The sequence below is a fragment of the Serinus canaria genome, chromosome 4, assembly GCF_022539315.1.
Source record: "Serinus canaria isolate serCan28SL12 chromosome 4, serCan2020, whole genome shotgun sequence".
Classification (NCBI taxonomy): Eukaryota; Metazoa; Chordata; class Aves; order Passeriformes; family Fringillidae; genus Serinus; species Serinus canaria.
Window position 1 is genome coordinate 44288344 of NC_066317.1, and position 17244 is coordinate 44305587.

At 37.9% G+C, this 17244-nt stretch overlaps 1 protein-coding gene across 20 annotated transcripts in view; it reads left to right on the plus strand.

Annotated features, from left to right (window-relative positions):
- The window catches only part of CLOCK (clock circadian regulator), a 65012-nt gene that overhangs the window by 18597 nt on the left and 29171 nt on the right, over positions 1-17244 (plus strand). For 12 of the 20 annotated variants that reach the window (XM_050973358.1, XM_030238981.2, XM_030238990.2 and 9 more), the window contains 4 exons: positions 10803-10910; positions 13181-13271; positions 14952-15011; positions 15415-15563. In XM_050973358.1, coding sequence (XP_050829315.1) covers positions 13225-13271; positions 14952-15011; positions 15415-15563 — 256 coding nt within the window. In that variant the 5' untranslated portion in view covers positions 10803-10910; positions 13181-13224. Of the gene's footprint in view, positions 1-4167; positions 4240-10802; positions 10911-13180; positions 13272-14951; positions 15012-15414; positions 15564-17244 lie in introns of all 20 variants that reach the window. The other 8 variants (XM_030238982.2, XM_030238985.2, XM_050973349.1 and 5 more) reach the window with 1 other exon arrangement.

Consider the following 17244-nt stretch of genomic DNA (forward strand, 5'->3'; position numbering starts at 1 on the left):
AAAAAATTATGTCCATTTGGTATACCTGCACAATTGTAAGTGTTCCATATAGCTGCTGTTGATATAATCATTTGTCAGATTGTCTTTGCTAGCTGAAGAGAGGGAATTTAATGTGGCCATGGTCAGAGTAATGATCAAAGGCTAACATCAAGGAGATTGATCAAGGAGATTGGTAAAAGTGCTTACAAACATAAGTAGCTGTTAGGGTGTAAAGTGCCTGATCTCTTTAGCCATGTAGTTACCTGTGTGGCTGTGGGTATTGCTCCTGCTATCTTTCATGTGGTAATTCTTCATCTGTGGACACATTCAGAGGAAGCACTTAGTCTTACTTCTCCCACATTCTAAGTAAATACCCTGACCACAAGTTAGGAATAAGTCTTTGTCTCCTATTTAGAGAAAACCAACCAAAGAAAAGAGGGCAAAACAAGCAAAAAAAAAACCCAACAAAACAAAACCACCTACAAAAATCCCTTGAGTTAATTTTGTTGAGCTGTCAGGGATGTTTTTTAGTTGTCTGGAACTGGTGTGCCAGTTCCCCTCTCACCCCTCCCATCACTTTTTCATGTGGGATTAACTGAGAAGCAGTAAGATGTTTCTGGATGCGCTAGATTATTGTATCTTAAAGGAGTAAGTTGTTGATATAAAATAATTTGATGTCCATAAAACTGATTTAAGACTCATAAGTTATACCCTTTATGGGCTGTAAAGGGCGAGGATGAGGCAGAGCAGCAAGTAAGATTACAGCCATGGACTTCAGGAGAGCTAAGTTCTGCCTCTTCAGGGATCTTGAAAGAATCCCATGGGAACAGGAGTCCAAAAGAGCTGGTTGGTATTCAAGCATGACTCCTTTGAAGCTCAAGAACAATGAGCAAGGAGTTGGACAAAGGGGGCAGGAGACCTGCATGAATGAATAAAAAACTGTTTTCATTTTTCAAGTGTAATCAGGAAATGCACAGGGAATGAAAGCAGGGGCAGGCTACTTGGAATCAATATAAAATGCTTGTCAAAGTAGAAACATGGCAGGAAGGGCCAAGACCCACCTGGAATTAAATGTGATTGAGAATGTCAAGGACAACAAGAAGGGCTTCTTCAAAGACATAACAAAAGAAAAACCTGAGATTATGAGGGCCTCTTACTAAATGGAAGGGGATCCTGGTGACAGGATACAAAAAAGGTGGAGACAGTGAGCAACTTCTTTGCATTGGTCTTTGCTGGCAAGACCAGCTCTCTGGAATATCTGACTCAGGAGACCAGGAGAAAGGAATGTTGGAGGGAAGACTTTCCTTCAAGGAGATCAAGGAGGATCGGGTTAGAGAACACCCAGATAAACTGAACATTCACAAGTCTATAGGCCCTGGTGGATTGCATCAGCAAGTGCTGAGAGAGCTGGTGGACACCACAATGAGGCTGCTCATGAGAGGTCAGGGTAATCAGGAGAAGTTCCGGAGGACTGGAAGAAAACAAATGTCACCCTGGTCTTCAGAAGGAGAACTTAGAGAACCACTGGCCAGTCAACCTTATCTCAATCCCTGGAAAGGTGATGGAATGTCTCCTTCTGGAGGCCATCTCTATTCATGTGGGTAAGAAGAAGGGGATTAGGAGCATGGATTCACTAAGGGCAAATCATCCTTGGCCAACCTGATTGCGTTTCATGATGAAACACTGCCTGGAGGGATAAGGGAAGAGCAGTGGATGTTGTTTAACCTCAACTTAAGCAAGGTATTCAACACCGTCTCTAAAAACATCCTTGTAGGCAAACTCAGGAAGTGTGGTCTGGATGAGTGGGCAGTGAGATGGATTGAGAACTGGCTGACTCCAGAGAGTCACTATCAGTGACACAGGTTCTGGTTGGAGGCCTGGCACTTGTTGTGTCCCCCATTATTCAATATTGGGAGTTGTTTAACTTATTCATCAATGACTTGGATGAAGGGGCAGATGCCTCCTCAGCAAGTTTGCTGATGACACAACGCTGGGAGGAGCAGCCAATGCCCCAGGGTGCTGTGCAGCCCTTCAGAAGGGCCTTGACAGGCTGGAGAGATGGGCAGGGAGGAAATTCAGTGAAGGCAAGTGCAGGGTCCTGCACCTGGGGAGGAGTGACCCCATGCACCAGCACAGGCTGGAATTGACCTGCTGGAAAGCAGCTGTCCAGGGAAGGATCTGGGGGTTCTGGTGGGCAACAAACTGTCCACGAGCCAGCAGTGTGCCCATGTGGGTGAGAAGGCCAATGGTGTCCCAGTGCATTAGGAAGAACATTGCCAGCAGGCTGAGGAAGGTGACCCTGCCCCTCTACTCAGCCCTGGTGAGGCCACATCAGGAGTGCTGTGCCCAGCCCTGGGCTCCTCAGGGCAAGAGAGACATGGAGATCCTGAGCAGGTCCAGTGGAGGGCAACAAAGATGGGTAAGGGATTGGAGCATCTCTCCTGTGAGGAAAGACTGAGGGAGCTGGGCCTGTTCATCCTGGAGGAGTGACAGTTGAGGGGGGACCTTATGAATGTATGAAAGTATCTGCAGGAAGAGAGGATGGATCCAGGCTCTTCTCAGTGTTGCCAGGCAGTAGCACAAGAGGCAATAGGCAGAAACTGATGCACAGGAAGTTCCACCAAAAGAGGAAGAACTTCTTTACTGTGCAGGTGAATGAGCACAGGAACAGATTTCCAGAGAGTCTTTATAGTCTCCCTCACTGGAAGTACTCCAGGACTGTCTCACACAACCCTGTGCACTGTGCTCTAGGATGACCCTGCTTGAGCAGGGAGGTTGGATGGGATGACCCACCGTGGTCCCTCCCAGCCTAACCCATTCTGTGATTCTGTCATAAAGGCATTGGGTGCAGAAATAATTTGCATTTCTTCTTACAGACCATCAGTCAACTGTTGACTTTCTTGATTTCTGAAAGTTTTAGAATGGAAAAAGGAGAACACAGCAGGAAATTTTGATTGAAGTTTTCTCTTTCTTTATGGAAAAAGTGGAAGTGTTTATTTGAATGTAAAAGCTAATAAATCTTCTTTGGGTTGTTTTTTCTTGTCTAGGGTTGAATTTTGGGAAGATTCATTTGTGTGAATTTCATAATCTCTTTTTAGTTTCCTTTCCCAACTTTTAACACATATCTGCATACTAAAAGTCTGGCAGTTGAAGTGCTCATGTAATATGTAGGTTCATGTATTTCAGGAAGAGTAATTGAGGTGGAAGGCTGAGTGTTGTTGCAGTAATAATAACAATGATAAAGTCTCATTTTCTAAACTTAAGCCTGCATTTATATCAACACCAAACAGAAATTTTGCACGGAATGGAAGAAGAATTTCCTTGGTGTTATCTTGCTTTGAATGTGTAATAATTATGTCTGTTGAAATAGATAATTAATTTTCTCCAGGACAGTTTTCAAAAAGTAGTTGACTTTCTGTATATAGTCATTCTTCCCTTTTATTATTGGCGTAGAAGAAAACCAATGTTTGACTCTTTGATCTGTCTCATTTCTTGGTGAATTGCCATGTTTATTTTACAGTATAAGAATTAAATGTTTAATAAGTTTTTCTTCTTTGGTTTGATTTGTTAGGATTCTTCATGGTATTTTTGCTTTGATGAAAATGTGACAGTTTTAGAAAAATTGTTTTTAAACTAACATTTGTGTCTGATACAAAACATCTAAAATTTATAATGCTCAGTTTCATAAATATGCACATTTTTAATTGGATTAATTACATTGAACTGTTTTTAACTCCAGAATAGATATATTGGTAGTGTTTTTTTAAAGTTTTTTCTCTACATTTCTGTTAATATTGAGAAATCATGCAGGAAAGATTTTTTTTATTGTCTGATGACTTTATTCTGTAGAAAAAAATATTTGTATGTAGTAAATAATTTTATGGGATAGTTATAATATTCAGTGGGAATTCAAACTTCAGAATGTATGTGTGGAATTTATTCACCTTTTGAACTTCTGGAAAAAACTTGTCAATTGTCTACCTTCTCAGTTCCATCTAAGAGGCTAGAAGAAGGAAGCTTGGTTTTATTTGTTTGTTGTGATATGTACCAAGTTTACATGGGTCCTGTTAGAGAATAGCAGACCGCAGATTTTAGACCATCTATAGCACTTTTTTCCTCAGCATAGTGAGCTTTAATTTAGGATCTTTTCTTCAGCTGGCTAGCTCACTACAAGTTGTGTCTTCTCAGGATTCCATTGAAGGAAATGGAGATTTCCACAGGGATGTGAAAGTTTTCAGTTTTGAATTGTAACAATAACAGGTTAGTAATTGGCTTCTCTTGACCTAAACTCCTGTTGTGAAATACTGGTTTTGTGTTAAGCACCATTTAAAGAGACAGTAGGTGTACTTTTAAGCCAGACTTGATTATGATGTATATATTGTATTTTAGATGTGCAAACGCAGCACATACTCAGGTCTGAGTATGTGCTGCGGGGTACCGTGTTATAGAGCCAGGAGTGGGAGATGTAGCTAAGATGTTCCTGCTCTTTATAGAGGGGTGCTGTTTCTTAGCTGTGCCAGTTTTCAAAGATAGATGGAGCCACACTTTTAAAATGTCTTCTTTATTATTTTGTTCTTATTAAAACTGTGTGATATGTGATATGTGTGTTCTTTTAAACACATAGTTTCACAAATCTGCTTCAGTGCGTGGCCAGACCTAAAGGGATGTGCACCTCCAATGAGACCAAAGAAGGGTGGGGCCTTAAAAAAATGGGAGCAAATGGGATCATAACATATACCTGTTGTCTTTTTTTGTACAGACTAGTTGCACATGATTTGCAAACATTATTTCTGCCACTCACTCTTACAACTTTGTTATTGAAGGAAGGAAATCTCTTGTAAGGAGCTGTATACAAATGACTGAGAAAATATTTTAAATGAGAGTACAGAAGAATAAGAGCTGGTTCTGATGGCTAGATTATTAAATGCTGCCTTTCAAATTTATCTTATGAACTTGGGTTTGTACTATTTCTTATTGTCTATTTTGTTTTTCTGATTTGGGGAGCTTGTTTATTGATGACGCCAAAAATTTGTATTGTATCACTTTCTTTTAGTATCTTTCTTAATTTGATGGAGGCACATAAATAACACCTCAGCTGTTTATAAGTGTAGTTAGTTGGAATCTTGGAAGGCGAAGATAATACAGACAGTCTGGAAAGGGATGGAAGGTGAAAAAGCCTGGTAAGTGCATCAGCACCCCAGAGCCAAGGAACAATTATTAGACACCTGGCAATCTGCTGAGTGCTTTCCTGGTCACCCCCAGGGAGCTGGAGGGAAGCTAGGCTCAGGCCAAGAGCCCAGATTGCTAGAGAATTCCTGATGAGGTAGCAGGTCTGAAGATGTTTGGAGAAGTCAGTTTGGTGAGTCAGAGACCAGATCAGTGGGGTACATGGGCAAGTGTGGGCCAGGTTCAAATGTATTATAAAACAGTTTAGGCACCATGAAGATCATCTGGTTTCAATGTTTCCCTTTTTCCAGTCACCTGGAACTTAGCTTGATTGTCATGACTTTTCAAATATTATGGAGAATGGCTGTGCAAACACATTAGCCAATTCCCTCAGGATTCTGGGATGCATCTTATCAGGTGTCATGGACTTAAGTATAATCAGGTTCCTCAGGTGATCATGAATCTGATCTTCCCTTACAGTGGAAGGGACTTCGTTCCTCTAGTTTCTGTCTTGCAGTCCATCCATTTAAGAAGCATAGGAAGAGAGGCTGCAAGCCAAGACTGAAGCAAAGAAGTTGTTGAGTACCTTAGCCTTTTCCTTATCTGTTGTTACCAGTTTACCAGCCTTGTTTAGTGGATGTGTACACCGTCTTTGACCTTCCTTTTCTGGTTAATATAGCTATGGATGTTGTTTGTGCTATGCTTTGCATCCCTCTACTCTTCCCGGGATACCTGTCCTGGGACAGAGTCGAGGGATGCGTTTATGTCTTGCCCTTTAGTTTGACCAGCAGTCTCTTCTCATTCTTGCTAGACTCTTGTCTTCCTTGCCTGATTTCTTGTGCCTGGAGATCATTAGCTCTTGTGCTCTGTGGTGGACATCCTTACAGATCTGCCAGCTCTGTTGCTCTCCCTTGTCCCTGAGGGCAGTTTCCCTGGGGTTCATACTGGCTTTCTCCAGAGGCCTAACTTTACTGCTCACCTGATTCACATCCCTCTGGGCTGCAAACTCCACCAGTGTGTAATCACTGTAGCTCAGGTAAAGGTCTGAGGCTTATTAGAGCTTTCTTGCATGCATCTTTCACTGCAGTCTGGGCCAAGATTAGGGAGCTGCACTGTATCAGGGATGGAGCTATTGGGCCATCTCTGTGTTGAGTAACGGCAAAGAAATACAGAACTGCAGAGGAAGGTAGAAGAGTGGCTGCAGAACAGCTGGCCAAGCAGAGATCAGCCCAAACGATCTGGAGCAAAGGACTGTTTCCTTTTTCTGTGAGCTAGAGAGATAGAAATGGCAACTGTGGTCAGTCGCAACTCCTAGAGAAATCTCTCTTCTGATGGTGGAACCATCTAATAGGTGAAGCATGCAGGAGAGAATTGCTTTTTTCCTGCAATCCTCATAATTCATTTTTCTATGAAGATATTATTTGCAGTGATGTTTGAGCAAATTTGTTTGAGCAGCTTCCTTAGGTCCATCACCCTGTCAGGGAGTAGACCAGGGCACATCTATGTGACAAACCATGTCATAGAACTTAGCCTCTCTTTACCTCTGTTGTCATATTTTCTGCTTCTCAAGGTGATTTGTAGCCTCTTCTAGCTGCTGTGGACTATATATGATGCTACACAAAGAGCATGCACTCTTTCAAATGTCATTGTTACTCAACTACATCAGTGATATCACTAACTACTACCATAACAGGCCTCCTAACAGGCATTTAATCCCTCCTGTAGACTGCTTGGACTTACCCTCTTACCAAAAGTCCTTCAATAGCAGACATGAGACTACCATTCAGGCAATGGCAACCCACACCACCAGTCTTCTGTTCTACTGCATTTTCTCCACTATATATCCTTGAGTACTCCCTGAAAAGGTGATGGACCTAAGGAAGCTGCTCATCCGCAGCAGATTACTCATGGCCACTCATAAATTTTTCTATTAGAAACCATCTGGGATCCATCCATGCTAGAAGCAGCCCTCTCATTGTTTGTCCTCTGAAGCACTGGAAGATGAGCACCTGCTGCTATAGCATGTTTTATCTCAGAAAATGTCATTTCTAGGATGTTGTCATCTCTTCTGTGCAAGCACGGACCAAAAACTGATTTATTGGTGTGGTAGAGGAAAGCTTGCAATATGTGACTATTCCCAGCTGCTGGAATAACCAGCTGTTCAGCTGCAAAGTTTGAGCAGAGTTCCGTAAAGTTCCTTTTAGCCCTGTCTTTTAATTTGTTTTACAATTGCCTTTTTTTTTTGAGGTAAAAATGGAGACATGTCAGTTTTAAAAACAGTATTTTCACAGACAGCCTTTGATTAGCAAGAAAAAATTAATCAGTCATTGCCCTAATTTGCTTTCTGTTGGTGTATATACCGTTTCAAGCAAAGGAGCAGCTACCTTGAAACCTTCTTACTTATTCTATTAGACTAAAATGTATGTGATTTGAGAGTAAGTGCTTATGGTTTACCTGTTTAAAGATCTCTTGCTCTACAAAATAGTATGTTTCCTTGAGAGAAACTAAACCAGAGCAAATTCTTCTTTTTCTCCTCCCCCCTACCCCACCTCCAAAAAAAGAGGAAGGTAAAGAGAAAAATATCTGGGCTGGAGGTGATCCAATGAAGGAAAAAGCAAAATGGAAAATATGAGTGATAGTGATGTGTTGTTCTGGGCAGGAGATAATGGCTGCATCTCTGCTTGTCCTAATTATGGTATAATGTCCTAATAGAGTAAAACCCCAGAAACTGATTATCCAAATGATCAGAAGCTCATGGAAAGACGTATCAGGAAGGTTTATAACTATCTTCAGAATCTCTATAATGAACAGGGCTTCTGATGCTGTGCTTACATTGGGAATCAGGTTCTGCTCGGCTGTTTGCTCAGCATGATATTTCTCCTCTTGGTCTTTCTTACCCTGGTGAGTGACTAGTGTGAAGAGCTCTGCAGGGCACTGGGTGCTGTGGCTTTGATTCTTTAAACAAGATCTTCTCTACAGCTAATCTCCAATGATTTTAATAACTAGTTTGCTCTCCTGGCAAATTTGGATTATAGCAGAGAAATCAGGTTGTATTAAAGAAGTTAATCAATTTCTGTTTGAAGAAACTGTAGGGCTGGAAAACTGTATTGCTTCAAATGTTTTTCCTGTGATAATCCCAGTGTAAAATTATTTGCCTTAATAATACAAGCCACCTCACGTTATTTCTGGTAATCTGCAGAAATCATGTAAGTATTGTTTGTATGACATGATATAAATTTTACATAAATCAAGGCATTTATATAAAAATATTTTTTACAGTACAAGAGTAATACTTATTCTTCCTCAAAAATATTTTCAGTGTTACCATTATTGTGAAGTGCTGGAGACACAGGGATTTCAGTTACTGGCTCTGTACAAAATGAAATACAGGCAATGCATTCACCATTGTCCCACTCATTTTTCAGTCTAGTCCTGACAGAATGTTTGTCATTAGCAAGACTGTACTGTAATTTTCTAGTTTGTTCAATCTTTGAATTTGTTTCCAATATTTAACATTACTAATGTGCTTTCCAATATTGTTAATAAAATTGGACTGAAGGTACTGAAATTTTTTCAGTTTAAAAAATGGAATTTTTAATCAGATGGTGTGAACTTTATTACCTTAGCTTGTATTATGACTTTTTACCCTGTAACTTATTGAGAACCTTTTTTATATGGCCAAATAATGACTTGGGACCCAATAACTTATTGCCTTTCCATGAGTGATAAGTCAGCATAGTGCAGAATTTGCAGTATTGCTAGTTTTTGTAATTTTTCTACAGATTGAGCAATTTTGTGTAGTAATGCTTTGCACATCCATGGCAGCAGCTAAGATTTTTGATTGAGGACCGCAGCTTCCTTTAAGATAATAAGTTTCTAGCCACCTTGGTCACAGAAAAGTTGGTAAACATGCCTGAATGTGTTTAAAACACATAGTGTCTAGCGACAGATGCACATAATTTATTTTTTTAAAAGAACTAATGAGTTGTGGAGACAGAACGATGACCTTTGAACACTTGTGGCTGCCAGTGCTGGCATGTAGGCGTTTTAACCTTTCTGCTGGCTTTCACATGCATGCCATTTCTACTGAGTTAGAGATCTATGTGGTTTTGGTAACAAAAGCTTTTCCACTGTGATTAGCTTCTCTTTTTGTCTAACTTAAGCTTGCTTGTGTTCTTTAATGATACATGCTTATTCCTCTCATACATGCATATTCCTGCTCTTCTTGAAATCCCTTTTTGAAATATGTGTAAGAGCTCCCTTTTTTGACATTACAAAAAATGGTTCTGCGATTAAGACCTGTAGTGTTTATCTTAAGTGTGTAATTGTGATTTAAAAAAAATGCACCTCTACATACTGCAGAGAGGAGGTCTAAAATTTTCATCATTAGAACTCTGTTAGGCATTGGGTGAGAGTTGGCAGAGTTGTTCCACTCCAAGCAGTTTAAAAACACTGGTTTCATGTTGCAGACTTCCATGGGACTCATTGTCACTATTAATGTTTGCACTTGTCAAATGGAACAAAACAGAATAGGAGAGGAGGCTGTAAACACCTAAAAAAGTAGGTCAATGGGCCAGCAGGTTATTTGGCCAGACAAGAACAAGTGGCTTCATTGAATCACGCTGTAATTGTTTTTCTCCTGTTGGCAGATTGTTCTGCTATGCTTTAACTTTCTATGTTAATGTTTGCATCTCTATTTTAACTGCTTGAGAACCTCTGTTAGTTCAGGAGAAGGCACTCTAACTTTTCAAATCAAATAAGTGATAATTGTGGTGTTTTCCATAATTACAGGTAGCATAACCTTAGTTTATAGGTCCCAGCTTCCTTTTTAAAATTTAATATACTTTAAAATAACATTTTTCAGAAATGGAAGACATACATGTTATAGTGAATTTATTTTCAGAACAGTAAGCAAAGCAGATAGAAACAGGGAGAGGGGAAAAAAGACTTGATTTCATGTAGCTAAAAAATGTGGAAAGTGACATGGTTTAAGGGAAGTACCTATAAATGAAATGTAATGGTATAAAGAGACTGGAAGTAGGCAATCACTGATGTCAGTGCTGAGTTCTTGTTTGGAAGAAGCTCAATTGTGAAGCAAGTTTGGGATACATTCTAGGAATTGATTTTGAAGTGGGTTTTGAAACAAAGAGTTAGTGGCTGTGTTTGAGGGAGAAGCAATAATACAGCGAGCAGCAGCATTCTACACATGCTGGAGTCCTGAGAGTAACAATTTTGGAGACTTGGAGAGGAAATGTAACACAGAAAGCCAGAAGAGACCCTACCAAGAACTTCAGTGAAAAGATGTTTAAATAATGGTGTATAAATACACTTTAAAGGTAGTGTAAGTGGATGTGAAGATGTAGATGGTATGAGTGATACCAAATTCAAAAGTGAAAAGGACATCAAGGCTAAAGATAAGCCTGAAGTGATAGCTTAAAGCCAAGATAAAACTGTGTCAGAATGTCCTGCTTATCAAGAAGAACTTTAAAGCAATTTCAATTCAGATAGTAAAATACTTGAGCTATTTTTGATAAGCAGAATATTGCATTTAGAGATTACTCTCGTTAAAACAATTGCTTGTCTTTATTAAAAAATGAAGAAGTAGATAATTTTTAAACTCACTGATTTTCAAGCTCTCCATTGTTATTTTTTGACAGTTTGGAATTTATTTTCTGAAGAGGATACCTCTAACTCCACATTGTTCTTCACGGGAACCAGGTTTCTTCTCTAAACCTCATACTTCAACAAGTCCCAAAGTGTAAAAGGTAAAACTGTGTTCTTATAATTGCTAAGGTTCCCATGGCTTTCAGTTATCAACACTGATGGGCTGAGTAGCAGTGTCAAGTAGTGTCTTTTGCTCTCCATAACATGACTGAACTTGAATCTTAGAAAATAGACATAGTCCTTTATTTACCTAGAGTTTGCATTCAACTCGACTGGTTTGGGTGGCATTATCTCTGCAGCCTTATCCTTGGCATGTATGAACACTGAGAGTGTTCAGTGTCTTGCAAATTCGGATGCAAAGAGAGAAGGGTCACAGCTTGAAAGATGAGAAACCAGTGTACTGCAGGTGCATTTCCTGTACTTTTCAGTACTTTAAACTATTTGTCTTGGATATGAGATACAGGTTGCCGGTTCTGATCTGTAGATTGTAATTAATGATTTTGTGGAATTCTGGAAATTGAGTGGTCTGTTAAAGAGAAAAAAATGACTTTTAAATTCTGATTTTGCATAATGAATATGTCAGTTATGTCACAAGTAAAAGTTTTCTGTATTTGGCTGTACAGGTGTTTTTCTTTTGCAGATTAGGGGAAGTGTATAATTTTTCTTACAGAATTTTATCTTGCTCTTGATTCCTATAATTTTAGGTACCATTTTTGTATAAAAATTAACACAGGTCTAGAAGTGTAATAAGTGCATAGCAGTGCTTGCCTTGTAATCTAAATGAAAATAAATTTAGAGTTTTTTTCTTGATTGTAAACTTAGTTACATGCAAGTCATGGTAATGGTGTTTAAGTACTTCAGCTTTTACTGCTGAGCAACCTGTTTCTTGTTGCACACTTTTAACAAAAATTCAAACAGACAACTTCCTCATAATTTACTTTTTTCATGCCATTTATGGCTGGTTTTCAAATGGCACAACTCTGTTACTTGGCCAACTAATTTGGGGAATTTAATTTGTCAGTATTGCCAGTGCAGTTGTTATTTTGAAGAATAGGAGGGGAGAAGTGGTTTGCTGCCAGTGTGTCTTCATAGCACTAAATTTTGGAGGGTGAAGGCAAGGCAGAGGTGGTCCATACTAATTGAAGAAGTGGGGCATTTGAGCAGAAACACCAGCTCGCCTTGTGATGTGCCTTGAAAGAGATTCTGCTGCAGCACAGCTCTCCCATTTACTTTTCTGCTGCACTCAAGTTATGAAACTTTGTGGTGAAAAATGCTATTCTTGTGAAGGAAACCCACACAGTATGTGGCTGTTGTAGATGCAGAGACAGTTTGGTTGAATCACAAGCTTTCTTCCTCAGTTCCTTCGTCAGGCTTTTGCTGCCGTATTTCTTGTGGTATTGACACTGCAAGTTCCACTGGTTTTTAGTACTCTCACAAACAAATCTTTTTCAGAAAATACCGAATCACTAAGTGGACTAATATAATCATCTTTGAAATAAATAGCCTTTTTACTATAAAGTTGGTAGCCTACTAAAAATTCCTGAAGATTGACAAGTTCAGCTCTTAAAAAACTTGCTGCATGCAGTTGTTCTCTAATTAGTGCCAATGTTACAATCCTGATCCATTTGAGCAGCCTCTGAAAGCTGACTTTTCATATGAAAGAAACATAATTCTGTTGTTTTATGTTTGAATTTAAATTTAGCCTTTTCATAACCTGTGTTGTATTCCTTCTCTCACTATCAATATTTTATTTGTATTCTTAACTCAAAGTCAAATGCACATCTGGAAAACCAAAAACTTCCCGTCATGATTAAGTGGCTGCTTTAAGAAATGGTCAGATTAAATTCTGCACAGTACATAGATCTCATTCTAATTGGTATCTTGTTGTTATCTTTTCACATGTCTATGATAACAATGAGCTCAAGAAAAACTACACTATGAATAAATTATAGTTGTGAAGTACTATATCCCAAGTGCTTTCTGTTTGTACTGTTTCTAAATAGAATGTACTGCTAAGTGTATTTAACATCTGTTCAGCCTTCAAACTTATGAGGATTCTTCAGGAAAAAGTTAAAATAAAAATTAAAAGCTGTATCTGAATTCAGAATCATAAAAAGGTTTGTATTGGTTTAGTACAGACTTATTTACTGTAACCTTACTAATGTTCTCTTGAACTCTGTCATGTAAAATGAGATATTAAGGCCCAGGTTATGCTGGTAGTGGAGACTGCTTTAGAGAAGGTAGGAGGGCAGAGCAGAAGGCTGGAAGAGAGAGGGGAGGATTCGGAGCAAATGAAAATGTCAGTATGCTCTAACAACGAACACATTTTTTTTCCCTCAGTCACATTTTGATATTTTTTCTTCTCTTACAGGCAAGCGTACAAATGTCTACCACAAGACTAAAGTGTGATATGTTATGTTTTTTACCATAAGCACCCATAAAATGAGCTCCATTGCAGACAGGTATGTTAATAGATATGGAGAGTTTTGGGAGAATTACTGTTCAGTTCTTTCTTTAATAGTCTTTTTTTGTACAGTTAATACATTTAGAGGTTAACTAAGGCAAAAATTAAAGAGTGAAGTATCAGTTATTTTTGACTGAGTTAATTTGGTAGTTGCTAGATGTGTCATTTTGTAGTCACTGGAAATAGTGTTTCAATTGCCTGAGGTTAATCTTAAAATGCATTACTTGTTTTCAGCCTTGGAACAACATCTCTGCAAGTTGAGCTGATTTTTAACGTTTACTTGAACTTTTAATTGTTTTAGTACTTCAGTTTTTGATTAAGAAAAGCAAATACATTTAAATGATTAGTGTTGCTGTAGATGATAGTAAAGTGACCTGCTAACCTATTTCAAGGGAAAAGTAATAGCTGAGGTATGTTTTCTGCTTGATTCCTTGAGCTGCACTCTCTTTGTAGCTTAGGTGAACATCTGTAATTAATATCCTGTATATTACTATTTTTGAGACTTTGGGAAATGAAACTTGCATCAAATTTACATCAAGTTAAACACAATTGAAAAGAATAAAAGCAAATAAAAAAAGAATAAAAGCAAAAGGGAAAACTTCTATAGTGCTTGTTTAACTTGTCCATTCTTCTAGTGAAATTCTGTGGCATCTCACTGAAACTTCAGCCTTTTAAATATATGAATTGTTTCTAAAAGCTTGATGCTTATGTAGTAGTATAAAAAATAGTAACTTCCCTAACAATCAGTGCTTATCATAATAAGCAGTACAGTAAAATTGCCTTATGGTTTATAAATCAGAGAGATGAGGTAAGCATTGGAGAAGGGTTACTTGGCTTACAGGAAAGAAACATTAGGATAAGAATTTCCAGGATAGACACACGGAGGTCAGTGTGGACAGCACTAAATAGACTGAAAGCAGAGAGAAGTTAGAGAAATAACATGTGAAAGTCCCTTATGCAGCACTTTTGTAAAACACAAGAACAGTTTTGACTTCACTTTTAAAGCAAAAGGAAGTGAAACAATGGAATTGTATGAAGGATACTGAGGCATTTTCAATGGAAAACATATTCTTTTTTTGGTATTTTAACACCTCTTTAGCAGTAGATGGACAGTTGTCAAGCTAAGAAAGTTATGTTATAGTTATTGAGGAAGAAAATATAATGAATAGTTACTGCTTGATATTAATCGAGTATTTATGAAATTAAATATGTGGATGAAGTATAGCATATTCCTTAGGACTCTTCCATTAATAGTATTTCAGAATTTAAGAAAAATACATTTTCAGTAATTGGAATAGAAATAAATCACATGTCCTCTCCCGTGTTTTCAAAAGGGTAAGGTAATGCAAGTAATCAAGAAGATAGGAAATCAAATTTAAGTATTGTTCAATTAAGTGTTTGTATAGGGCTGTAAGTTCTTTTAAGAAACAGTTGTGTCAGAAATAGAAGTTTTTTTAACTTTTTCTTTAGTAAATGTAAGCAGAACATAGAAGATTTAGCTTCGGGTTACTGGTGATGGTCCTTGTGAGACATCACAGTAAAACAGTTGCTTTCTTGATGTAATGGAGATGATGATGATGGTGAATAGTCAGCTCTTTCCCCTTCCTCCTTCTTTGTGATTGGACTTTAAAGGAGAGGAATTTCCACTCCAACATTTATTTCTTTTTGTTTCTTTCAGAAATGACGGAAGCATTTTTGATGGGCTGGTGGAAGAAGATGACAAAGATAAAGCAAAAAGGTAAATTTCAAAGTTACTTAAAGCTAAGAAAGGTCCTATACGTGTACGCTTTAACTTATCAGTGTGATTTCTAAGCAATAAAATGGTTACTCTTAGAAATAAATGTATTTTTCAACAGCATATCTTCTACTGTAATTTTTCAGATATATTGTATATTTATAATTGTGGTTCAGTTGTTTGTGTTTTGTAAAAGGATACTTTATTCCAAAGGCTTTGCTGCACTGTTCCTTGAGGAGGAAGCCATTCTTCAAAAATGTTGTCTGAGATATGGAGTAGGAGTTTTGTGACAAGTTATCACAGCAGAAATTCTTTAGGGGCTGTTTGCGTCAGGAACCTGGAAGTAGTATGCAGCTTATAAGAAAGTTTCATGTTTTTATAAAACATTTTCTGATTTGCTTTTCAGAGTGTCTAGAAACAAGTCCGAAAAGAAACGTCGAGATCAGTTTAATGTACTTATCAAAGAGTTGGGTTCCATGCTTCCAGGTAATGCTCGGAAGATGGATAAATCCACTGTGCTGCAGAAGAGCATTGACTTTTTACGGAAGCACAAAGGTAACAATAATCATCATTATAAATTCTTGATTTTTTTAAGTGATACTCAATTACTACATAAAATATTTAAAATTGTTCAGCTTCTTTAAGGAATTTGTCAAAAAGATGTGAAGTGCTCCTGGAGGAAGATATTCTTAAGATCATCTAGGCAGGAGAGAAAATTGTGTTTCTGCTAATACCTAATAAAAGCCAGTACTATTTGTTCTATCCCATAGCTGTCAATGAAATCTGTTTGACAAAGAGAAGATTTATTTTTGAAATAACCTCAAAGTTTTGTGTTCTGGACAGACAGCGGTGTAAGTTGTTAAAAGTTTTGCTTCACAGGAAAACTGCTGATCCATTTGACTAGAAGTACTTGCTGGAAATGCTTATTTGGTTATTTAGATAAGCCTAAATTGAGCAGTTGATTTGTCTCTCAGGGCATGAAGCAAGATAAATCAGTGAAAAGCTAGTCCAAGAGAAGTTAGTGCTCCTTCTTGTCATGTCAAGTGCCTACACAACTCGCTGCTTAAACAAAGGTGATAAGGCAATAGGGCATTGTGCTTTCCAGCAATGTTTCTGGGTTGGTTGCTTGACGAGAGAAAGTGAAATACAGGGGCCTAGAGACCAGGGGTATGGGCATTTTTTTTTCCTATTAGTGAGGAAAAAGTGCCAGAAAAATCTATAAATACTTTTTAGCTAAACTTTTAAAGTTTTAAAATGTATGCATGGATGTATAAGCCACTGAGTGTATGTGTATGTGTTGTTCTTTAAAGGTCATGTGAAATGTCAAAACGATCAATATCCTTGAATATCCTCGCTATGCTTTGTTCCTCTGGGCTGCTTGCATCAGCTCATGGTGGGATATACCCAGATATGTTGTACTGAAGTTTGTTACAGGTTGTTATTTCTGTCATGAAAAAAATTCTTCCACCAAGTGTGTGCTTGTGTATGGCTGTTAGATATATAAATATAAAAATCTCTGTTCCTGCTCCTACACTTGTTCTTAATATGGCACCTTGTGGTTCACACTGCCAAAAATAAGATGAAAGCTGAAGAAAATGGACTCTTATGCTAATTAAATAATTTCCTTGGGTAATTTCTTGGAATACATACTAGCTAGAAAGCAGTAGTGTTAAAAGAAGTAGCTATAAGGTTATAAAATAAGTAAAGCTATTAAGTGGATGAATAGTTATGTAATTATCAACAATATGTGTGTCAAGGTATGAAAAATGTTTTTCTATACCTTAGCACATCTCTTCCATTAGTGTTGTGTTTCCAGTAACACCAAATGTTTACTGAATATTGCTATTAAAATTGTAAATGTAACTCAAATGAAAAAGGAGGGGGGTATAATTCATATGAGAATTCATAGGTTTGGGGGTTTTCTTTCCAATTAAATATTGATTATGCTGTTTTAATTTTCTGAGATACATGTGTCTCATAATAAAAAGAAAAGCAGTATGAAGGCCCCTCTTTTGTAAAGTTCAGTTCTTTAGGTTATAAGGCTTTGTGACAATCAGTTCTGTTTGTAAATAATTTAACTTGGTGATTCCTGACACGAACCGTAGAATGCAGAACAAATGTTGTGTCATCCATCCAGCAGCACCAGTCATATTTTTTTCTTCAAAGTGCTTTCTGAGATTTGATTTTTTAATAAAGGGGCAAAAAACAGCTCTGGAGATGGTTTCCTTTTAAGGCA